The following is a 26215-nucleotide window of genomic DNA, read 5'->3' as shown; positions in this document are numbered from 1 at the left end:
AGCAGAGGCAGTCTGTCCCATCTAAATCATCATTACTGCACAGTGCCGGCAGCAGCTAGTCCAATAGTTGCTTGCCGCTGCCACAGCACTACTGCAGGTTGCTGTCCAGAGAGTAGGGGTGTAGGACTGGACTGACGTCTGACGTTGTGAACTCGGTCAGTTCCCCAGCCCAGGTAAGGCCCAAGCGGGCATTTTGTAACTTCTCTAGGCCGGTTTAGGGCCTTGCTGTCGCGTGGGGGGGGGATGGCCTATTTTGACAGAGTTCACCCGGCTGGGGGGTCCGCTGTGCCTTCCTCCAGACAGGGGGTGTGGGCATGGCCTATTTCCAAGAAGTTCACCAGACTGGGGGTCTGCTGTGTCTTCCTCCATCTGGGCTGTGCGTGGCTGTGTCGCAGGAGTGGCCCCCTGATCGGGGTTCTTCCTTTGAGCATAGAGGGAAGTTGGAGTGTTTCTAAGTGCTTTGTTGGCTGACCTGCTCGTTTGATGTACACAATTCTGTTAACAATGGGAAAAGAGAACAATGGCCATTTGTTTGGGTAGCAGATTAAAGTCTAAACTGCAGTAAAATACCACTTGACTACAATTACAGTTGGAGCAATGCAGACAAGAGAAATAGCTAATTGCATAATGAAGGGAATGTTAGACATTACAAAACACAATATCAACACTCGACAATTTCGAAAAGTCACCTCAATGTTAGCATATGAATTAAAGCAGAAGTAAATTAACATAAAAGGGGAAAGTGATTTTTCAGACGACTGTGAAAAAACGCAATGAATGCATTATGGTATGTGCTCGTTGAAATGTATGCAGGGGTTTAATTATGATCTAAGGAACACCACACCTGCCTCCAATGAAGTGTTCTGCTAGATGGAGCATTTTTCGAGTACCATCACCCGAACTGATAAACAAGGTATATATAAGACCTGCCCGAGAGTCGCCTGTTATGTTATTTCCATAGTGCGGTAGGAATCTGGGTAAATCAGCCAGTATTTTCTGTAATCTCCCACAAATGTGTAATGCTTCATCTGCTGATGGGTTCACTGTTTAGATCCGGGGGACACGGCATGCATCAAGCTATCTATCCCCCAGATGCAGGCTTGCATCCTTTCTCTGTAGGGACACTGTGGATGCACAATGCACTGAATGTTTGCTGCGACTGTACATTTTGTATTCAATCCGTGTGCTTTGAATCTGTGTGCATTTATAGCATCTTGAAAGCGTTCAGCTGCAGCATGTAAAACAACTTAATGAATAAACACGCAAATACCCAGAACACAGACCCGTATATATAATAATTGTACGTGTGTGTATCGGCATTGTTAAATGTTATGCAAATAGGTGCACCTATTTCTGTCACCACCATGGAAGCCCCCTCTCTTTTCACACCACACATCAAGATGTTAAAGACAGGGGTGGACAAGCCAACAAATTAATAAGGAGACAGAGCCAAAACCATATCGACAGCGTGCCTAGCCCCAGATCTGGATTGCTGAAGTCCATTCAGATGGCACGCAAGGGTGTGGGAACAGGATCTTGGAGTTATCAGGTGACACAGATGCAATAGCTGTCATGCACCTGACCGGTCACATCTCATTAGGCTGTATGTCGGCCAAATGTTCCCATGATTGTGAGTTGTAGGCACCGGCCATGGAAAGCATTCATGAAGGCTGAAGAATGAAACTAACGCATACCAAAGAGGTGCATAGTTCTGACGCAACTCATGGCATCCCTGTTGGGTTAGATGTGTGTTTTTTGCGCCTTTCGCAGTTGTGCAAAACCAGGCGGTTGTGTATTTAGGGAGTGAGGTCAGCTGTTCAGAACCACGTGTCTACATATAGGAGTACAATTTTGGTTACAAATCTGGATGCTTCAGAAATAAGGTACCATGCGATGTCGAAGGGTGGCTAGGGGAGGGACGCCTTCCCTTCACTCTGCTTTGAATGGGACAGTAGAACACTTCAGCACTACCATGCTTTGAAGGGCACAATGCAATAAGTGATACTGGGCTTTGAATGGGAAGTTAGTGCACGCCTGCGTTACTGTGGTTTGAAAAGAACTGAAGGGCTTCCAAACGGTCCAGAGCTTTGCATGAGACAGAAGGGCATTTCTCATTAGTGCTTTTGTACCTTTAGTGGGGCAGTTCGGCTCCCCAGTGCTACTTTGTTTTGAATGGGACAGTAGGGCAATTCACGCCAGTGCAGTTGTACTTTTGGTGGGGAAGTAGGGCACCCCAGAGCTACTGCGTTATGAAGGAGACAGTAGGACACTCCAGGGTTGCTGTATTTGAATTGAACAGTAGAGGACTCCAGTGAAACTGTGCTTCGAATAGGGCGGAAGGGCACTCCAGGGTTATAATGATTTGAGTAGAACAGTTGAGTTTTCAAGCGCTACTATGATTTGAATCGGAAAGTAAGGCGCTTCTCATCAGTGCAACTGTACTTTCAGTGGGACAGTAGGGCTCTCCATGGCTAATGTGCTTCGAATGGAACAGTTGAGAGCTCTGGTGCTAGTGTACTTTGATTGGGACTCTAGGGCATTCTAGTTCTACTGTGTGTTGAATGGGACAGTTTCACACTCAAGGGTCACTGTGCTTTGAATGAGACAGTATGGCACTCCAGTACTATTGTGCTTTGAATGGGACAGTAGGGCACTTGTTTTGCAGTTTTATATAGGTACCTATGTTGTTATATGATAGCTCTTTATTAATGTAATAACTGCTCTTTCACAATTGCTTTATCAACCTTCCTGCTTTCTCAAATTTGCTTGAAAATGCACCATTTGTCCACTCTTTTTTTAAAATGTTCTCTGGGGTAGAACCACCCTTCGCCGCACTCCCCGTAGGTTGTTCGGCAGTGCAGTACGACAATAATTTTACGCCTCTCCACTTTCAAATGTCACCAGCCGCCACTGCCATTACTAGTTTTACTAGTTAAAAAAACATAGAAATTCACACAAAAAAAAACTAAGGTTACAGGGAGGGCATAGTTAGCAAATTACATTTTAAAAAACCTTAGAAAGCCATTGAAAAAAAACAAATGTTACAGGGACGTTATAGTTAGGGTCAGATTTCACTCATACAACACCAGAGAAATTCAGCAGTTATAGTTAGCTGAGCTAACTAAAACTTACGCCATCGCAATGCACTGCTTATGACCTCACATATTACATCACTCATGACATGGTCAGTGGAATCACTGATGACATCTCAAATGACATCACTGAGGACATCATCCACAGAACCACTAAACACACCTACTCACACCCCATAAAACCTATTGTACGCCCACTCAATCACCTGTACAACCACCGACATACTCATTCACAGACCTATACCATTACTCACAAACCCACTCAGTCCTCCATAGAGCCACTCACACACCTAGTCTCTCACCTCTACACCCACTTACACAACCATTCACTCACCCATACAGCCACTCATACAACCAGTTACTCACCCATACAGCCAGCCACATAACTCTCCCATACATTTACTTAAACATCCACTTATTTACGTACAAAGTCACACACCCACTCACTCAATCAGCCTCTCAACACAGCCGCTCACTCACCCATAGAAGACCTCATACACTTACACAACCACTGAGATACCCATTCACATATCCAAACAAACACTCACACATTCCTGTACTCACCCATACAGCCATTCACACAGACACTTACTCAATACAGCCACTCACACACAGTTACATAACAAAACATCTATTCAAACAGCCACTCACTCACCCATACGGCCACTTACACACCCAGTCACTTACTCATATAGCCATTCAGACACCCACTCACTCACCCATACAGTCACTACACACCCACTTACCCATTGATAGAGCCACTCACACCATCACTCACCCAGCCATACATACACTGACATACCCACTCACACAGCATCTCACTCATTCACACAGCTCTTTACACAACCATTTATACACCCACTCACACACCAATACGCACTAGGATACATACAGTCACACATTCACTCATATAATGTATATTAAAAGTAGCATCACTCATTCCTAGGACGCATACTTTACTACTTTAAGATTTGTAGTAGCTTAGCATATATGTTTAGCAATCAAACTCTTACCAAAACTTACACTCACTGGATGATGTCATCAGTAATGTCATTTGAGAGGTCATCAGTGATGTCACTGACCATGTCCTGAGTGATGTAATATGTGAGGTCATAAGCAGTGCATTGCGGGGGCGTAAGTTGTAGATAGCTCAGCTAACTGTAACTGCTGAATTTCTCTGGTTTTGTACGAGTGAAAACTGACCCCCAACTATAACGTCCCTGTAACCTTTGTTTTTTTCAGTACATATTTTCACATTTCCAATAGATTTTTCAGAATTTGGTTGCTCATAGCTACATTGTACTAGACTGCGCTAACAGCTACTGTGTACCGTTTGCTACTGTGTACCGTGTACTGTATTCGATGCAAATGTACCTATGTAAAGTCTCTCCTACCCTATCAGGTGTGGGGTGCGGTATATAAAGTAAAAAAGATAAAACAGGCAAGATTAAAATATGAGAATCAACCATCAGTCCCAACACTTCACTATGCCCACTAGCAAACAAACCGCTACTTTCATCCCATGTGCTGCATTATATCTATGAAGGAAAATATATAGGATGGCAATTTGCATCCTAAAACAGTTTCAACTTGCTTAATCTGTATTCTTGCTCACTTAATACTATGAAACAATGTAATTGGTTGTTTGGAGGTTTTATTTACAATCAAACAGAAGGAAAAAGAACACAAAGATGCAACAACCTGGAGGTTATCAATGGGTGTCTGGTGAAGCTAAAAGGCCAATTTACATATTATTTTGAAGCAATGCAAAATATGGATCGAATGTATGCTTGTTGCTGTCACAATGAGGAATGGGAGGAAAAGGGTTTGATTCTGAGATGGACATATCTTACTGTTTCTGCACCAAGGGGGAAATGGTCTAAACTGATTTTAAACCATATTTTCTACAAACTAATTTGCTTGGGTTTTTCAATGTGAATATGGCCCGGATTTAGATCTTAACGGTCTTACAGCCATCCTGCGGCAGCGCCGGTCGAGGAAATCTCGCATAATTACATGAAAGCAAATTATGTGCACTTCACACACCTCCATTAACATATGTAAGCCAATATTAAAAAGTGAGTAATCAAGATGTAAAATGTATGCATTCTCAGAACTCATAGGCTGATGTTTGGAGAAAAATGGTTGACTTTGCAAAAATATAAATGAAGCGGATATCGGAGTGATAAATAATGGCTTTGTAGAGACCTTTTACCAATATTATTATCTTGGTGTCAGGGGACCTAGGCTATGGCTAATATGCATTACCAGCATTCCAAACTGATAAGGCATTTTTCACATTACTGCTGGTAAGCCTGCCTGATGCACTGAGGAGATAACTGCTGATAATCTTGCACATGGTGGCTATTAATTTAATCTCGTCTGTTGTGGTCCCTATTACAACACTTGATAATATTAGAACCTTGGATAATTTGCATTACACACAAGTAGCACTTTCTACTGAAAAGGTTGGAGATCTCAGTCTTTAAGCCTGGGGGCAAGAAAGGATATTTTAGTATTCCAGCCTTCTACTACAAATGGTAATTATGTCAAAAGTGGGTATTTGCTTAGTCTTCTTTAGACGGCCACTACAAAATTTCTCAGAGAGGGACAGTTTGAGGAATAGTTAAGTTCCTAAGAAGCGTTATGATCTGCCTTGCCCCTTAAAACCCTACATGTCCGCTTTCACAGACACATTATAAAGGGATATACTTCTTGACTATTAATTCTCCCCAACTCAGGATTGCTCTGTACTTACATTGGAAGGTTTAGCTCACTGATGCGTACAAAAGGAAAACCTTTAAATGTATATCTACCGTCACAAATACAGCAAGCAATGTCCTATGGAAGTCATCAAAATGTGTACTGCAGACTTTTGGATTATGAGTAAAGATAACTAGGTTTGTAGTGTACAAAACAACATAGCTACAAATAAATAGTACTGCACTCACAGGAACTTGTTTTTTCTTGCAGGTATAACCATCTGAATATGTAACAAATCAATATTCTACCTGGACTGCATCGATTGCTTGTTGGGCAGCTGCCGTTGCTGTCGAGTTGCACCATGCAACATTCTAAGAGCGACACCTGCCCAAAGAGAATATATTTTATTATTGTGCCATTAGCATCCTCTGCATTTGGGAGTACAACGTGCAGTACAGTGCTACTGAAATACAAAGCATTCTTAAATTAAGACATTCAATACACATCATTCAATGGACGTTAAATCCCAGTTTTAAGACAAATTAAACTCGGTGAGGCTGGGTCACATAATTTGATTGGGCATTAAAGGATACAAAAAGCTATAGTTTACTTCCAAGATCATAGAATAAGTAGAACATGTAACATCATCAAATTCTCGTGTGTGAGAAATGGATTTGGTCACCGACAAGGGTCAGTCAAGTCATGAGAAGTTCCTACCATTCCCTGCACCATGGACTGCTGATTGATCACAAAGTGTTAGACCATGGCCTTCTGCTGTCATTGCTTATGCCCAGAACCTGCGAGCAACCAATGCATGAGTAACTACTGCCATGGTTCCTAAGCTTTAGTGATATTTTGAAGCAAGACTGGTACGGAGGCCTCCCAGCCAAATAAGAGCTGGGAAGGACAGTTCAAATACCAGTCGCTACTGACTTAATAGAAACCGAATTGGGTGATTTAGTGCTTGTTAGAAATCAAACGCTGGAAGACCTTATTTTCAACAGCTGTGAAAAAAACTGTTTCTTTCACAAGTCCATATATCCAAAATAAGCTCCCCTGGCAGGTGGCATAAAACATTTGTATTTTTTAAATATGCTTGTTTTGGTTGGAACTGCCCTTCTTGGCTGTGTTCTTGGTGACTCTGGTGACAACGCAGTCTTCAAATTAAACAGCTCGCTGGCTGCACATTTTTGCTGCTACTTTGTTTGGAAAGGCTTTACTACATGAACCTGACATACGACTGACAGCAGGGAGCTAGCATAGTTAACTGCAACTTGATAATGCGTTGATGCTTAATATATATTTATTTCAATTATACACTGTTTTACGCCTCACTTCAGACACAGGAACACTATACAAAAGGGAAGGCAGGGAGGGCATAGCTGGTGGGACGAGAGAATCAGGAGCAAAAGCGTATGGTGTTTGGCTGATGATTCATTTTATACTTTTTTTTCAGTTAAATATTTTTTATTGGATATAAGAAATCACAGGATTACAAATATAAACTAGTCAATAATGTTCAAAATATAAGCATACAAACGTATAAAAAAAATAGTAACTGCATAAGAGGATAATTATACATAAAAGGTTACAGCGTATATAAACATTTATAATAACGTGCCTAAAATGGAGATAAATAAAAAAAGGAAAAAGAAAGCATACCTAAGGAAAAAGATCTAAAACTAGGATATTACAGTGGTATACAGAGAGCCTGTGTGAATGCTAGAATGAATACAATATTTAAAGAGGAAAGTAATTTTTTAGATCATTTTATACTTTAATGCGAAGTGTGCTGACGAAATCCACGTGTTAGTTAGTAAAAAAAAAAAATAATAATTTTGGTACAGCCGCCCTGGTGCCACTGCACCTGCTGCCCTATTGGTGGCTATGCTTCTGCTTATATCCAATTTTTGCTTCATGTGGTAGACAGGGGTCGAAAGCACTACTGACATCCCAGACAGGTTGTTGAGGCTTGGCGGCAGCTTGCCACTCCCTTGAAATTAGCCTACCATTTGGGGCTCTCCCCAGCCATGGGCTTCAAACTAAAACAAACATTCTGACGGGGATGCAGAAGAATGGGTGGAAAAGTGAATACTTTCCTCCACCGATAATGAACAGGAGCTCCTCTTTTTGTAAAACATTCTTAACTGAGTTCTAGATGCATGCTTAAGAGAAGAACGGGGCTGGCGGCTGCTGTATTCCAGGGAGGGCTTTTTTTTCAGTACATACCAGATTTCCGACAGATTCAGAGGCAACCTGCAGAGTCAGCCGTGACAGGAGCAGAGCGGTGTTTGGCCATGCCATGGCCGGCAAAAACCAAAACCTAGGGGGGAAAAAAACAGTACATAAGTCAGAGTAAGAAATCAGGCTGCGGTACTGAGCAGGAAGCTTACACCCTGACACAGAGCGGAAGGACTGACGTCACAAAACGCAAATGAAATGCCTTTTAGCTGGGCTGGCTGCAGTTGTTCGGCTTAGAACAGGTGGTTCAGACTTTTTCCTGAGGGTTAGGGGTTGTATTCTGAGCATTGTGGTGGCAGCAGTGTGCATCTAGGGCTGTCAAGAGGCCTTTAGCCATAAGTGACATCTTCATTCAGTCCTTGAAACTTGAGCCAGCAGCGCTTTGCATTCTAGACTGGCACTTTCCTTTTTTTCGTAATAAATATAGACTGATACATACCATTATGCAAAGTGCGTTTCTCTCTCTCTCACTGGCGGATTGAGCCAAATAGGACATATGGCCACTAAGCAGAAAGATTGGTTATAGGAGAACACCTTACATGCCACTGCACCAGTGGAAGTATACTGCACCAGGCGGGCAACTAGAGCCAAATTTCGAGGGGGGCTGAAAAAGATTTCGGGGGGGGGGGGGGGGGGGGGGGGGCTAAGTCTTCCAGCCATAGGCAGAGTGGCTGTAAGAAGGGGTGAACACACAACAAAAGCCTCATTAACGAGTAAATGGTCTTTTAAAGACCTGTGAAGTACTCGGGTCCGGCTGCAATTTGACGGACGCCAGCCCGCCGGCTGAAGCCCGGTGAGCCCAATGGGTGTTGCGCGCCTGTACTGCACACACAAGAAGAACAAGCATAAAGCCAACAGGTCTGTCTTTCAACTGCCACAGCATGTAATCAAAGGCATTCACAAATACTTTGCTATGTTAAACCTTGCCCTTTTGGCTTTGCCAATGCTGGAGGAAAAAAGGTGTATTACATTTTTTTATTAAATAACAGGATTGCTTACTCCACATAATGCATATGTATTCCAGACAACAGTATTAGGTTAGTGAGTAATACTGCTCTGGTTGGAATCAAAACACACGCTATGTATATTTTAAAGAATATTTAACAGTATGTGAAAGCAATAGGTAAAACTGTCAAACCAGACCTAAAAAGGTAATGGGTAGGTGATGAGAGACAGGGACACAGACCATGTCAGGATTGCAGGCTCTCCCCCGGACAACGGTTTTTAATAAACAAGCATTGGCAAAACTAATAGGTATCGACTATGTGAGAGCTATTGACTTTGCCAATGTCTTTTAGCCATGTTGTACAGTAGAGTAGCTACTGTTCAGCTTGGTTAAAAGTTATTGGCATAGCGAGAAGAGAGTGGCGTAGATCAGAATGACAATGTGTGGTATGTCGTGGATAGAGAACAAAGGCGTAGGCCAGACCGAAGACATCTTAGTGCCAGGTAGTAGCGAGAGAGATTGACTGGATTGAAGGAGTGCTTCCGAGACAGTTCCGACACAGGTCAGGAGATTGTGGGACTCCATTGCGTTTCAAGACCTGTAGGTGAACATCCTGAGTGGCAGCTAAACTCTCCTTGTTTTCGTCTACTTCCTAATTAAAACGTGCTACATTTCTCCACCTGCTTTCCGAGGACTTAGATTAAGTGTGACTTCGGCGCATGCGGCCTAGTATCTGGGAGGAGGGGTTGGTTATCTTCCATCAGGGGATATAGGACAATCGGGCTGAACTAGAGGGTGGAGGGAGGCGGGGGGGCATAGAGTCTGCAGGGCTTTATCCATTGACCTGGTGGGTACCAGTGGTGCCGCATTAGAGTGCAGAGTGCGTATGTGTGCAAGAGTGTTCCGTACGGACTGGCCGATACCTGTTGCAGCGTATATCGGTGCAGAGTGAGTGTGTGTGTGTGTGTGGAAGTGATAGTCTGCGGACCGCCTTTGATTCACGACACTGGCCGGCGGTGCTGCTGTATACATTGATTTCATGCCAAAAGCACAATACAGTTGACACTGAGATAACCCTCACGGCTCTGGCTCGCAGTGTTCATAAAAAGTGTCCTATGTTCGTGTATGTACATATCTTTGATATTGTTGTGACCCGGGAAGTACCCTATGACCATGTGGGACTGTATTATCAGGATTAGTAGGGTAGGCCTGGGATGGACAGCGTGTCGCACCGCACAAGGATGCTCTCTATTGGGGGTGGGGGGGAGAGGGGGGTTAGATTAGGAATTGTCCACATTGTGCATACAATTGATATCATAACGATATGAGTGGGCCTAGTAATGCTAGTAATATTTTCAAATGTGTTTTATGCCCAAAAGTATATGATGTTCATGTTATAATGAGATGAATGTGTGTTGAATATAAACGTTATTTACATACATCCTTTGTGAAGTCTCTTTTGTGACACTCAGTGTACTTATTGCGTGTGACTGCTGTGCTTTTGCTTAACATATTACCTCGGAGGAAAGCCTGACTTGTCAGTGCCAAGCTACCCAAGGGTGAGCACAGGTAATACAGCAAGTGTTATCACCCCGCCCGATGGGTGCAGTAGATCCTGCTTGCCTGTGGGCATCCCTCAGCCAACCAGAAAGCGCAGGGTCCAACAGCATTTAAAACAGCAAAATATTTCAAAACAACTGCACCTTGGAGGTCTGCAGAATGAATGAATTACTGAGGAGTGACACAGGACGGAAAATAGGAGACCAGCAGGGAGGGTATGGAGGCATCAAGTATGGACTTGCAAAAAGTAGATGCAAAAGAAGAGCAGCACAGAAGAATGATCAGAGCAAAAACAGGGAGATTAAAAGTGGGAGGGGGAGAGAGAAATGAGACTGGTAGAAGAAATTGGCAGGAGGTTGCTGGGAGGTATACCCGAGCAACAAAAAACAAAAAAACCTTAAAGCACATCCAGGCAAAGACAGTAGTTCTTACCTTTCAAATGCAGGCACAGAGCTAAATGGTGAGGTAAACGTTAGGTATGCTTTATGGGCAAGACCATTCAACATGTTTTCCAATGTGAGTGCATGCATATATTCGCACGGCAGAGTGGCTTTACCGGAAGTTTCTTTTCGTGAAGTATAAGAAACCAGTACAAGGTGGCTGCTGCACATGGCCACGCGTGTACACACACCAGCGGCTGTCTTGGAATGATTTTATTGCTTGAAAGAAACCTTTACAAGATGTACGCTTGTGCAAACGATAATCGGGACAAAAGCAAGAATAGGGAGGAAAATCATCAAATCAGAAGAATAAGACAAACAAGATAACCATTAAATCATTAGTAAGAGGCCTAATCTATGTATTGTAGACAACAGGTTTTTGTCATCAGACAGCGAAAGCTGTTTCTAAAAGAAAACATGGACAAAGGTTCTGCTGGCCCGCTGAGAGCTCTGCCCACTAGAATGGTGCCCAACCAATACAAAGCATACATTACAAATTATGGAGTTTGTAGGGAGATTACAATCCATAACACAAAAACAACATAGACTCTTCATTAAGATTTATTTTACATGATCCTGACTTTTTAACATTACATACAACCATTTATAATACGATATATGACCAATTTCTTCCAAAATATTGACTCGCAAATTTCCCCAAAAAGGTTCTCAAAAAGAAATGTTCTACATAGATACGTCTTACTTTATAACAATTCTTTTCATAATCAAGACTTTTTTGTCATTCAAAGTGTTCAACCATATTTTAAAATAATGTCAGCAAACACGTGTTTCGCGACAGTTCATGCCGCTTATTCAGGGCTGAAATAAGACAAAAAAAGAAATTTTACATCATGACACAACATCCATGGTCATAATTCAAACCTGTATGACAATCATTTGTCCTAAAACGTTCACAGTAAATTACTCTCTTGACATTGATGAGAATATTGTCATTCCTTGTCCCTGGTTATGTTAAATCTAAAGAAGACATTCACCCTATCCAATTCTCTGAAAATCACAGACTTACTATTGCTTTGAGACATTCTTTTGATGCATGGATAAGATTGAATTTCTAAACAAAAGAGATACAAACATAGATAAAAAAAAGAGGATGTGTTCACTAAGTCTGCATTATGAAATTTGTTGTAATTGTTTCCAGATTTGATCTCACCCCAACAGCTACAAAAAGACTCTTCGTGTTAATCTTGATAACCCTCATTCTCACAATATAATATAACAATTTAACACTTGAAAACAACATCTTCACCCGTGCTGCCTGCATACAGTTGACACAATATTAGAGGGGGGAGTATGAGAGCTAATAATGTGTTGGGTGTCACTAGGAGATAGCATAATGGAACTGAGTTGGATGATATTGTTTTCAAATGTTAAATGGTTATATTTATGCCCTCAGAATGGGGGTTAGCAGGATTAACATGCAGAGGATTTTTGTAGCTGTTGAGATCAAATCAAATCTGCAAACAATTCCAACAAATGACATAATGCAGAATTAGTGAACATATTCTCTTTTTTCTGATCTAAGTTTGTCTCTCTTTTGTTTAGAAATTCAATCTTATCCATTGCTGTGAGAGCATTCAATACAATTCACAAATAGAGACAAATGTTCATGAATACATTGGTAACAGTACTATCTGTGAGAGATGGTTGGTTTCGGGAACATAATAATGACATGGAAACTAGGTGAGTTAGGAATATTTCGAAGCATCAGTAAATGTGTGATAATTTAAAGAGAATTGGATAGTGTGATGGTCTTCTTTGGTTTTAATATAACTGGGGACAAGGAATGACAATATTCGTTGACGTTCTACTACCACACAACATGATTGCCATAAAGGTTTGAACTATGACCATCATTGTTGTATCAAGATGTAAAATGTATTTTTTTTTCTCCGTCTTGTTATTTCAGCCCTGAAGAAGCGGCATGTACCGCCGCAAAGCACGCGTTGGCTGAAATTTTTTTAAATTATGGATGAACACTTTGAATGACAAAAAAAAGTACATTTCAAAATTAATTGTTATAATGTAAGGCATTTCTGTGTTGAACATTTCTTTGAAAGAGTTTTTTGGGGCGAAATGAGGAGTATAAGTTGGTTGAAGAAAAATCAGATACTGAGATGCAAACAAGAAGAGAAAAAACAAGAATTGCATAGGGTATCCCCTGTACAAATATTAGTTTTTTTAAAGCGCAAAACATGGTAAATAAAATGAAATTAAAGAGATTGATCAAAAAAGTTTAAAAAACAAAACACTACAAAATAGTTAAGAACGACAATGTAGTGGTACAAATTTTGACTTTAAGCACTCCATATTTGTAAAATTCCCAGAAATGCAGTTTCACCACAACACATTTCTTGTCTACTTTTCTATTTTTTGTAGCAGTCAATTGTGCATCCAAACTCAATAAATGCGCAGATCACAAACCATGAGATTTGCTAGGCAACCCAGGGCACTCCTTCGCCAGCAATAAGCAACACTGCTGGAGACAGTATCTTAATCATGACACTGGTGAACCCCGCTCCCATCGTCAGGGCGAAGAAGAACACATCAAGGAAATGGAAAACAAACATGTTGGGATTGGATCAGACACATAATGGGAAAATGTAGCCTGCAAGGGATTGTGAAATTTAACACCAGAGTTTGATAGTGAACATACATTGCTGTATTAATATTTTTGCTCCAAATAATCAATGGGCAAGAATAATACAAAGCAAAAAGTAAGACTTTAGATTTTTATGCTTTGAAGGCTGTCGTAATTCGGGGCCTTTTTCTGAATATGTTAGAAGAATATTTTTATCGATACAAGGATAGTACATGCCTAACCATTACCAATTAGGAGATACTGAGGATCCGAAGCACAGGTACATTCAGTCCCTTTCCCATTTAATAGCAGTGTGATCATGGGAGCTCAGTGAAGTAGGGGCACTGAAAGAGTTAAAAAATTAAAAATCACATTCATGACACCATGCTTAGATGACTTGAACTGGTCGTTTAATCACGGAAACTATTACTGCTATTTTCTTTTTCCTACAAGTTCTAGGCATACTCCTTCAGTGACAAAACATTGAGGCATCTCCAAATCCTGTGCCTGTAGGAAGAGTGACATAGTGATTTCTTGTAGGAAACGTGCTACAAAAAAGTCAAACGTTTTGCTCATTCAAGCTAACGTTTAGCATTTACAAAGAGAGGACAGGCTGACCGTTCTTCTAAGATGACAACGCTAATCAGAGTCTCACTGTGTTATTCTGTGAATATCTTCTAGCCATAGTTTTGATAAAAACGTGTCCTCATTGCTACACATCTTCCTATTCTTAAAGGGTTAACTGGAAAATCAAATATTCTAGATGGTTGAACTAAACATTTTAAATATTTGATTTCAACTGGAAAGTATTAATTTTTGCCAATAGCACCAGATACTAAGGAGCACTACTGGTCATCTAGGAGAAGTGTTGTTTGGTCCAACATCTCTAATTTTCTCTGCCTTTCTAAAACTTTAGTGCTCTAGGCATATAATATATCAGATAGACTTGCAATCAAAAACAGCACAAATAAACATTCGGCTAAGCAACCCAAAGAGATCTTCTTAAATACATAAATCCAAACCATTAGGGCAAACAAACATTAAAACCCCAGGAATCGGAGCCATAGTATATCACTGATTTTTTAAATCTTTCTCCAAACAACACTACTGCAAATGAAAGCAATGTGGATTATGACTCTATAATGTTTGAGATCATTACAAAATTTGTCTCCTATTGGTGAATCATTGTGGAGCCACTATTAGCAGAGACAATGTTACACTATTAAGCGAGGCCTATAATGCGTACGCCGCCACAGTGGAGCCAGTTCAATATTTAAAGTGTATCTTACAGTGGGGGGTCAACCACCAAGGTGCCAATTTTACAGGGCAGTGTAGTCCACCCAGGTGCCAATTTTACAGTATACAGACAGTCCGGGCATAGAGAGATATCTTCTATGAAGCATGCCATCACAGAGCTAGCCCTTCAATAGACTACTCGGGTAGAGAGCTCTCCACTATGGAGCCATTCCTGTATAAGCCATTATGCACATAGAAAGAGCTCTCATTCATAAGAGAATATCCACAATTAACTGGAGACTGATTCCCTAATCATGCAAAGAATTTATGCTATTTCAACACCCTGAAAGACAAGACCATGCAACCTTTTTTTCACTCAAGTAGCTGGTGTACCTGACAATACAACTGCATGGGTCTTCCCCCCCCCCCCCCCCCCCAGAGCCCTGCAGCTGTTTTTACATGATCTCATAAGTTAGACAATTTAAATTAAATGAAGAGTCCCACCAGGGTCAGGAGTTAAGGAAATTGGTTTTTAATGACACAAAACAACACCAAGATAGTTTAGTGTTATTTTGGTATTACAATTCCGTTTGCAGGTCAAGGCCAAACTCTTGCTGGAAATTACTGGGAAATAAGAGGACGGCTGTCAAAGGTCAAACAACATGCGAACAGCAATCCAAATGTAGGTGAATATTTGTTGTTTTAACTTCTGATAACCACCAAACACAAAATTAATAGAACAAAAAATCTTTGACATAACTAGCTCAATTGTTAAATAAACAATCTCTCGAAGTATGAAACTGAAGGCTATACCCCTTAGCAAAATTGGTTTCCCAATTCTGATGTGGCCGGTCCCAGCAGTTAGGGCCCCATCGGAATTCGGAGATCTGTGGAAACACAGCAGATCTTTTGAACTCTCTGGGTGAAAGTCTGGACAGAAACGGAGGAATTACACGGGGGAAATTGGGCCCAGAATTATCTGCTTCCTGTGGCGGACCCAGGGTTTGGCGGTCATGGTACTCCGTTGGGTTTGTAACAGAGTGTCCAGTCTACTAAAATCTAAATCAGTCCCTTGGTTTGGGGTTGGTGGAGGGGATAAATAGACAATGATAATCACGCCTCAAAACCTTACAAGTGATTTCTGAAGATGTAAAAAGAAACTGAAAACCTGGTTCACTAATGGAACTAATAACATTTAAGCATAGCGAAAAGCATTAAAGTTTAATCAAACAAATAACATCTCAAGTTTAATTTCATTAAGTGGAAGCTAACTACAACACCCAACTAATTCATAAATAGAGTTAATGTGTTTAATTATTAACATTACCAAGTGTATCATAAACCAATGTTACCAGTTTATATTATTTTGAGCAGTCAATGGGAAGCATATCAACAGGGAATTTGCATCCCCACAGATGTGCATGCATCTTCATTCTAGAATGAGATCCCTTGATATTGAATTGGGGCTTTTAAGCATGTTATAAGAGGATAGGTTTGTACTCCATTGTACTTATTGGAAAACATTTTTCAAAGGCTTCTGCTGGCTGTTCTAAAGCATTCATTGTTTCTAAAGGAAAGTACTGTGAAGTATTTATCCCAACAACCACTGCATCAAAATAAACCTGATAAGATTATTAAAGGGTCTGGCTTGCACTGGCTCGTATCATCATGCACCTGCTTAAGATTAAGAGGAAGCATTAAATGGGATGAGGCTACAGGTTCTAAGACATAGGTGAAAGTGAAGTAATAGGATATGCAAATCTACCTCTATGATTTTGTCAGGGCCCAGACACCCAAATATTTTGTTTCGACCTCCAAGACGCGGCAATGGTACACGGAATGTTGATACTCTGAAAATCTAGAAGGAAAAAAACAGTTAAGGATTGAATCAGCAAGGGAATTCTACCACTTCAAATCATCTCAACTGCAGAACCTTAACATCTGAATTTTCAATCCCACACCAAGAGACAGTTTACATGCAATACCCCAGGCGCCTGTCATATCCTACCTGCTCACCGCCCTAATTAAATAATCCTTTGAAAACAATGTAGGCACAGCCCTGGCAGACGTGGTCGGCATGGCCAATTGGAACATTTTCTGGTGGGCTACAATCAAAGGGCTTCTTCTATGTTTGGCTGGTCTAACACGACACAGCTCAGAAACAGTGGAACCAATATATTAAAATTTTTGTATTGTAATTTGCACCATTATGACCTATTTTTCTGGGGGAAATGGGTTGAGAGGCTAAACCTACCCAACGCACACACACACACACACACACAATTCCAATGAAGAGTACCAGGCTCGCTCACTAGCATGGAGCTATGTATAGCTTACTTAACATTTTTGCACGAGCTAGTCTTGGTTCACAGTCCGGCCCTGATGGCAAGTAAAGAAGTTATAGATATAAGTGAACAAAAAAGAAATTGCTTTCATTTCATGAACAAAGGTTACATTACACTTCTGAGAGATGAAACCTCACTTGAGACTCCTACGTCGTACTTCTAAATCTTTCTTATTCGTTGTAAGTGCAAGCACAACCTAGAGTTGGGGTATTGTTTGGTCGGTGAGTGAGATGCACTTGTATCAGTCCCAAGCAGCAGGGATTAGAGATGACATGGTGTTACACATATATATTACTGTGAAAAAACAAGAGTCCTCAAGCTCCATGAGCGCCACTCAAACCAGAAAGCAGCGAGTACCTAAAGGCTGATAGGGCTTTGAGAAAAGTAGAATCATTTGAGAAAAGTAGAATCATTTAATACAGCTTGTTTTCTTTGAAAGCAAACTATGGCCTTGGTCATGCCTCTCCAAGTCAGGCAGCACCATCAGGTACTCCACTATCAGCAGTCATTCGCCAAAATCAACATTTAAAGACACTGCTTCTGTACATGTTTTTTCAATTCTTAAAGTGACAGTCACCAGAATCTGTGGTGCATTGTTTGTTTGCCCTCATCCCCAAAAAGCTTAATACTGAGAAGCATAGACTGCAGCAGAGGACCACTGCCTTAAGCATTCTCAAACCAACACCTTTCACATGTGCCAAATCCACAGCCTGCATTCTAACAAATGATACACAAGGCATTTAGCTAGCAGTGTACAAGGTGCAAGAAAACTACAAATCTTATGAACACCATGTGGTGTGTGATCAGCGAGGGAAGTATCTGCCCAAATATCAAGCATGAGCAGGAGCATCATCTTCTTTGTTCAACATTTAACAATACAACCTAACCTGTAGTGGTTAGGCAATGACACCAAAGTTGAATCCCATGTACAGTTAAGAGTATACTACGCAATGTGGCACCTGGTAACAGACTATTGTGGCTGCAGGGGCACTGTACCCTTGAGGGGGTGAGTGAGGCACTGAACTGTCCCTAACAAAATCCACATAGCCCATCATAACAATAGTGCTTGATTTATCTCACTGTGGCGCGTAGTGAACTGTATGCCGCTCTCCTACTTAGCTAGGGGATTGTTCACATGAGAATATCCAAAAAGTAGAATGCAAGATAGCACAAAATGGTGATTCCTCTGAAGGTCATCCTCAGCTGGGCTAGAATCTCTAAAAGACAAGCATCCGCAATGTTATGTTATGTTAAAATAGTTTTATAATGCGCACAGCTACCCAAAAAGGGTTTCCCAGCGCAGAGCTGAAGGAACCAAGGAAGTGAAAGATTATTGATTGAACAACCAAGTTTTTAGTAGTTTACGGAAATTCGTATAAAGTGTTTCTCTACGAATCAATATGGGGAGAGAATTCCATAAGAGTGGGCCAAGATAGGAAAAAGAGCAACCACCCATTCTTGTAAGCTTGACCCTAGGAACCACAAATTTTTCCTGAGATGTGGAACGCAACAGGCGGGAGGGCTGATAGGGGCGGACTAGTTTTTGCAGGTACCGGTCTTGATCTTTAACATATAGTTCAGAGCTTTAAACTTAGTCCGATTTTCCACTCTAAGCCAGTGTAGCTCTCTCAAGGCACTAGAAGTAGAGGACATTCTTGGGAGTTTACAAAGCAGTCTTGCGGCAGAATTCTGCAACCACCTGAAGCTTACATAATACATCCCGATTTGCTCCCAAGTAAAGAATATTTCCGTAGTCCAGTCTAGATGTTACAAGTGCCAGGAAAACAGTATTTTGGGTAGCACTAGGGAGCATCCAGATGATTTTCTTCAACCATTTTAAGATGGTGAAGCAGGTGGCAGCAGTTTTTAGCGCATGTTGCTTCATAGTTAAATTGCGATAGGTCTCGCATTTGTGAAAGTTAGAGCTGTTGGCCTTAAAAATGACAATGTTTTTTACTTTTTTATTTTCATGCTCTGTTCTGTTGTTTGCAGATGGTCAGATAGCCATGGAGGCATGATCAGGAATTGTCAGGGAGGGATAAGGATAGAAGGAATCCTAGGACGTGAGAGCAGTGCTTTTAATGAGATGAGAAAAGCTGGGGTGGGCTATGAAATGGATCATTTTAAAAAGACGTGGTGTAGGTGATTAAAGGGTATGGCTTAAAATATATACAATAAGCACACATGCTTGTCTGCGATGAGATACAAAAGAGGGCTGCACTATTTTAAGAAGAATGGAAGGTGGCAGCTAACTTTTAAGCCGGCCTTAAAGCTTATTACAGTTGAGTCATTATGTCTTATTACAGATGACTAATATGTTTACTACTAAACTACAGTAAGGAAACAAACAGTTATGTATAAAGAGATTGCAAGCTTATAAGGATTTAATGTTATATAATATTGTTTGTTTCTTCAGTGTGCTAAATAACTGTAGCAAACCCATATCTTCTCTAGGTGCCAAGAAAAAGCATTATTATTGTTACCCAACTCAACAGTCCTCATTTTATCAGCTTTTTTTTTTGCATTCAATAATTTTAATGGCATTTAAATAGCCAAAGTACAGTACAAGAATGCATAAGCCGTGCAAAATGTAGTCATAGTACAAAATAATTCATTGTATTCATAGAATAAAATGTGTACATCATCTTACCCCCTTCGCTGCTAGGCCTTTCCCCCCTGTGCTAAGCTATTTTTTGGCTATTTGGGGTAGTTGGCGCTTAGACTCCTGTAACTTTTAGACCACATAACGTATAAACGCCAAATGTGCGTCCTTTTCTTCCAACATCATGGGGATTCTAAAGGTACCCAGGGTTTGTGGATTGCCCGTGGAAGGGACCCAGAAATTAGCCAAAATACAGCTAAATTTTGTTTTTGGGGGTAAAAAGTGCTGCAAATGAAAGTGACTGTTTTTTTTCCCTGCAAATGGTATCAACAAAGGGTTTGTGGGGCTGAAATCACCATTTTCCCAGCTTTCAGGGACTGACTTACTTTTGTCAGAAAACCAACATTTTTTACACAGTTTTGGCATTTTACTGGGACATAGTCTATTTTTGCTATTTTTTGTGCTTTCAAACTTCTTCCAGTTAATGGTAGAAATGGGTATGAAGGCAATAATGGATCCTGAAAAGCTATACATTTTGGAAAAGTAGACAAAATTCTGAATTCAGCAAGTGGGCATTTGTGTAAATCCTTCAAGGTTTCTTTATAGAAACTAACAGTTGAAAATAGGAACAATTGAAAATGAGTTGAAAAACAGCCATTTGTGGCAACGTTTTCACCTATAAATTCTTCTAATTAGAACAGATGTTTGACAGCAATATACCGTTACATCCGCTGGACCTTTCTGGTTGTGGGTATATATAGGACTTGTAGGTTCATCAAAAGCCCAATGAACCCAGAGCCAATAACTAAGCAGCGTCTTGCAATGGCTTTTTATAATGTATCGGGTATATACCAAATAATTTGGGAAAATATATGCAGTGAAAAATCGGGATGAAATGACACCTAGTATTTCTAAAATTGGAGCAAAATATAGAGTTTAGAACAGTAGCTATTTGCACATTTCCGAAATTATGAGTACCCATACTAGCATGAGAATTATAGGACATTTTTCAAAGTGACTCCTTTCTTTTACAAATTGTCTTTCATTTGGAAGGCAGAAATGCATCGAAAGTCAATAGGTAATAACAGTTGCTCTACAATTCTCGGTTACCCTAAGTCTACCGATAAAAATGGTACCTTACTTGTGTGGGGAGGCCTAGTGCCCTCGACAGGAAACGGCCCAAAACGCAACGTGGACACACTTTATTTTTACAGTGCAAACTGGCCCTTTTTTTTGCAAAGTGCCTAGCTGTAGATTGTGAACCCTAGCTTTGCCGGTACCCAGGGAAACCTAGCAAACCTATACATTTTTGAAAACTAGACACCCAGGGGAATCCAGGATGGGGTGACTTGACTGGCTCTCACAAGGTTCTGTTAACCAGAATCCCTTGCAAACCAAACATTGTAAAAAAAAAAAAAAGAAAGATACATTTTCCTTTGAGTGATTTTTTCAGCTAAATTTGAGGTTTGTAGGGGTGTTGTGTGCAGATTTAGATTCCGTATATAGGTTTCCCGATTTATGCCCTTATATAGTTACAATTCACATTGCCCTTATTTGGACATAGAAATCCGGCCCTTATTTAGACATTGTCTGTACAAACCAAATTCAGGCATGGCCACCTACATCCGTCCATCCACGTCACAACGAATTCTTGGAAAACCAGACCCTTATCCTTTAGGAACTTCCCTCAGCTTGAATATTGATTTCTCCAAGAACTCATCAAGTATGCATGAACATCTATTCCTTAGAGGATCATTCATGACATTCCTCTGCCCGACTTTTACGTCAATACTGGCCTTCCGAGACACCTTCAAGGTATAAATATACCAGCACTTGCCCTGGCAAATTGCGGTTCCCGGAGGATTCGATCCAACCCCGACTACGTGGATCGCCACGGCAAGTTCGGAAGGAGATCGAGTTCCAGCCTGATGCACTGACCTGACGCGGCCATCCTCCTCGCAGAGAATCCAGCTCCAATGCTCTCTGACTTACCTTGCGGGGGGGTTAGACTATCGAGTCACTTAAAGAGAATCCAACCTCTCTCATTCTCAGGTATGGAGCCGGCCAGAACTTAGAGAAACCTTTGGAAACTCTTGGCTACACTAAAATACAGCTAGCTATACTTTAGAAACAGCACCTACTTCAAACCTCGTACTGCACTTAGGTTAGGTACACTGGGGTAGGACAATTTAGAAGCATCAGATGAGTATCACATTTTAGCATTATGTTATTTATGTATGTATGTATTTTGATTAATATATGTCATAGCTACAAACCATGCTATTGCAGTATTTGATCTTACAGCTAACCACGTACATATTGTACTTCACAGTCTGTCTTACGATTGTAGCAATTCATAACTCTTGCATGAGAAATAAGACTGTTCAATAAAGCCTTTTATTGAAACGCCCGTCTCTCTATTTCTGTGCAACTCTGTAGAAACGAAGCATGCACGATTGACTGAGTGAAACTGTTATCTATTGTTTCCACGTTTCTGAGACTGTTCCGATTCTAAAGGGAAACAAAGTTGTCATGTTTATGCGGTTGTCAGCGACTAATCCCTTCTTATATATTTGAGAAGTTTCTAGTGACCTCTGAGTTAGCTGGAACACACAAGTAATTAAGTTTAATATATACTCGATAGAGACATACTGACCTAGTCCTATGTAAAATCTATAGTGTATGTTATTCCAATGCGCAGAGCCAATCAGGGACATAGGAACTACACTACAGGTGATTCTGGGTAGGAAAACATTGGGGGGTCCACGCAAGCCAAACCTCGCTGTACTACCCCGGGTGTCTAGTTTTCAGAAATGAGTGGGTTTGGTAGTTTCCCAAGATGGCCGCCGGGGCCAGAAACCCAGGTGACCCCCCCCCCCCTTGCAAAACCAGATTGTTTTGTGATAGGTTATTTAGATCTCTCTGCAATACGTTTTGGGTCTTTGCCTGTCGCGGGTACTTGACCCACCCACAAGAGTGAGGTGCCATTTTTATCGGGAGACCTGGGGGAACGCTGGGTGGTAGGAAATTTGTGTCAGTTCGGTGATCCTACAACTTTTGCACACAGAATTCGAGAAACAGTAGATGTTTTCATCAAAATGTGAGGTTTGCAGGGGGATTCTGGCTACAGAAACGTTGGGGTATCCACGCAAGCCATACCTCCCGGGACTCCCCTGGGTCTCTTTTGGAACCAGTCATACCCGTAGAAATATAAGGTAGCGGGTACCTTCTGCCATATATAAAGGTTTCTCCAGTAATAAACACAAAAGTGCTACTAAAGAAGTTACAGATCATTTCTCTGACCTGTAAAAAGTGCTATCCAGCCTGGACCACAATATAGCTAAAAATTTGCAAACAGCGATCCCTTCGACCTGAACAAATGGACCCAAATCATAAGTGTATAGGTTAAACAGGTGTCATGTCCAGCTGCGTCACTTTTTTGCCACAACTATGCTGTAAAAAACAGGTTAGATGAACAAAACGGTGTTTCCAAAGCAGTGTTAATCCACCTTGCTATGGAGAACGCAACACTTATTTACCCAGTCTTTGAGGTAAAATAATTCCCAGTTTCCTCTGTGGTTACCACCTTGTTAGTATGTTACTGACAAGCTGGCATTTTTTACCCAGAAGTTGGTATGTGGGTGAAATCAGTAAAGTTCAGGGGCGGCTCCTCCACTATGGCAGAGGAGAGTCGCCCCACTGCTTTCTCACAGTGCGAGACGCAGAAACAAAGTGGAAAGAACTACCATTTTATGTTTCTGCTTCTCACACTGCGAAAAAGCAGGAGGGTTTGGTTGCGGGCGGGCGGGCAGGGTTGCACTGCAAGCAGGGGAGGAGTGGTGTGCCCACTCCTGAGGGCGCAATAAATGTTTGGTCGGCCCTCTGGGGCCGCCCAAACCAGTCATGCGCAATCTGCCCTTTCTCCATGCAGGCTGCAATGCAGCCTACAAGGAGAAAATGGCCTCCCCGTAAGCCCCTGGCTGGGCAGCGTCCCCATCAATACAACGCTGCCATTGCAGTGTTGTGATTGGCTTAGGGGAGGGATGGGAGGCTGCCTGCTTCCTGTTTCTGCCGGAGGCAGGAGAGCAGGAGCCGAGAAAACGCGGGACCCGGCCGGGGGACAGGTATTAAATTAACCCCTCTCCTCCTCCCCGTGTTAGCGCCCGCACCCCCCACCCGCAATTAATGCCGGCCGCGACTGATAAAGTCGTGTGTTGTGCCTTTGAAACAAACACTTAATACCACAAATACTTTTAGGAAAAATATATTGGAACCGTCTGTACTAAAGCATAAATAATAGCGCTTATGGAACATTAATACTGGATGAATGAAACAGGTTGTTAAGCTAAAAGAAAATATCAAAATATTTTACAGGCGCAGGAAAGACTGCCTTGTATGGTTAGTTACCCGGTAACTCCATGTCTCAGAGCACACAATGCCCCAGTCCTGCGTTTTTTGTTTTTTTTAAACAATGTTTCCCGGTGTGTTAGCTCAACTTAATCAACAGAAATGAAAATTACTTTAAAGTACACAATACATTTTGCTATTAAATAATAGCATTGTCAGTGTTTATGGTGACGCCTGCCATGCAAGTAGCTGCGGCACCAGCATGGCTTTGAGTCGGCCTCAGCTGCCCTGGAAGAGTGCGGAGTCCTAGTGTGTATTTTGAGGACTCCTCCTCAAGCTGTGGCGTGGACCGGTCCCACCTCCCCTGCCTATGCGAAACAAGAATACAGAGTGGGGAGAGGAGGGCTCTTAATTTAAAGTGGGAGGGGGGAAGAAAAAGAACTTGAAGGAGCGCGCCGGGGCATGCAAAGCAAAAGAAAGTTGGTACTGCGTCATGCCCAGGTGATACACCACGCATAATATGAAAGTCAGCAGAGAGTTGAAAAGTGACCCCATTGCAGGAAAGCATGTCTTGCCTCCAATAGGAGAAAGCCGTTTAAGAAAATAGTGCTCACAGACTGTAAATAAAACATACCAAGTAACCCAGTAAAAGGGCCAGTCCTCATGGGAGGTTATAAAAGGAGAAAATGTAATACTAAGGAGGGATTACTAAGCCTACTGACAAATCAAAAGCAACCATTTGGAAAGGACAGTACCAGGAGCCAATTTAAAAGAATGGGAGGAAAACTGGCTTAGCTTCAAGTCAGCAATGTCTCGAAGAGACAGCATAAGCGGTGCCTAGGTGAGACCTAAAAAACTGCAAGACAAGAAGTAGGGACCTGTATTTCAAAATTGTGAGTGTGGCGAGCCTGCATTGCTCCTAACTTTCTGGTACCATTCTTGACCACAGAAAGTCACATTTCCCAATCTACCAACCTCAGAATGTCACATAGGATTTACCTCTTCAATCAACGGATTTGAGTTTTATTTATTTTGTTTGCAACCAATCGCCCGGATTTCAGAATAGTTTGATTGTCCCTCCTGGCCAAAACAATCCCAGAGCATGCATTGAAAATGCAATAGGTCTTGCCTTTGATTAAGTTAAAGCCATTTGCTTTGCTTGTATTGTATAGCAAAGCAAATGGCTTTAACTTAATGAAAGGCGAGACCTATTGCATTTTTAATGCTTGTTCAAATAGGAGTTTTTGTTTGCAGTGATGTGCTTATTCGGACGGTTTTTGTTGTATAGGTTTTCTACTAGATAAAACGTGTCAGAGTGAGTGGAGTATCATTTTATTTATTAACTGTATTATAACAGTGCTAGCCTGTGTGCTGTGAAGAATGCAATGGTGTTTGTTAGCGATTTAACCTGTATTTTTATGGGTGATGTGGAAGGGAGGGCGAACAAAGTTATGAGCATGGTTTATTAAAATAATGCTTTTTTGTTCTTGATGTTAATATGACGTCAGGACATCTCTTCACTCCCTTGTGAAAACAAAATAATAAGTGTTGACTAGAACGGGAAGCAACCGAGTGTGGGTTTTAAGAAACTAATTGTTAGCAAAACCTCACCTGCGAATCCTAATGATAAGTAAACTTCACTAATTATTAATATTTGGAATATAATTAGCAGAAACAGGCCCAAAAAGGTTTATGTAGATAACAATGCAACACCAAGCGGGTGAGTCATACAAATAAAAATACTGCAGGACTATTACTACATATTGCCTGGAAGATTGATTAAAACGCATACTATTGAGCTAGGCAGCACGAACACTAGTTATTACAGCGGTTAAACACGTAAGCAATAAAGAACAACATGGGCACACAGCTATTTTGTTGATCAGAAGTGCACTGAGTAGCGGAATATAGTCTTGTTATAAGAGTACAATACCTGCAGGAACGAGGAGCAGCTGAGAAACAGATAGTAGCGCGAGATGGGTGAACCCCACAGTGACACAGATACAGTGCGATCTTCCGGTTATTGGTATAATTTTACGCGAGGGTATCCATGATTTTATAAATTAAAATTAGTAACAGTTTTGTACTCAAAACTAAAACAATT

General features: G+C 41.3%; 1 protein-coding gene across 2 annotated transcripts in view; it reads right to left on the bottom strand.

The window, feature by feature from the left end:
• Positions 1-26215, bottom strand: part of C1_2H1orf159 (chromosome 1_2 C1orf159 homolog) — a 273746-nt gene that overhangs the window by 229422 nt on the left and 18109 nt on the right. For both annotated transcript variants that reach the window (XM_085609641.1, XM_085609644.1), the window contains exons 2-4: positions 16583-16675; positions 8025-8118; positions 6104-6179 (exon numbers count right to left, since the gene is read on the bottom strand). In XM_085609641.1, the coding sequence (XP_085465767.1) occupies positions 6104-6179; positions 8025-8099 (151 nt within the window). In that variant the 5' untranslated portion in view covers positions 8100-8118; positions 16583-16675. The remainder of the gene's footprint in view (positions 1-6103; positions 6180-8024; positions 8119-16582; positions 16676-26215) is intronic.

Source organism: Triturus cristatus, chromosome 1_2, assembly GCF_964204655.1.
Source record: "Triturus cristatus chromosome 1_2, aTriCri1.1, whole genome shotgun sequence".
NCBI lineage: Eukaryota > Metazoa > Chordata > Amphibia > Caudata > Salamandridae > Triturus > Triturus cristatus.
Note: the sequence above shows the minus strand (reverse complement) of the source record. Positions and strands in the feature narration are given on the sequence as shown.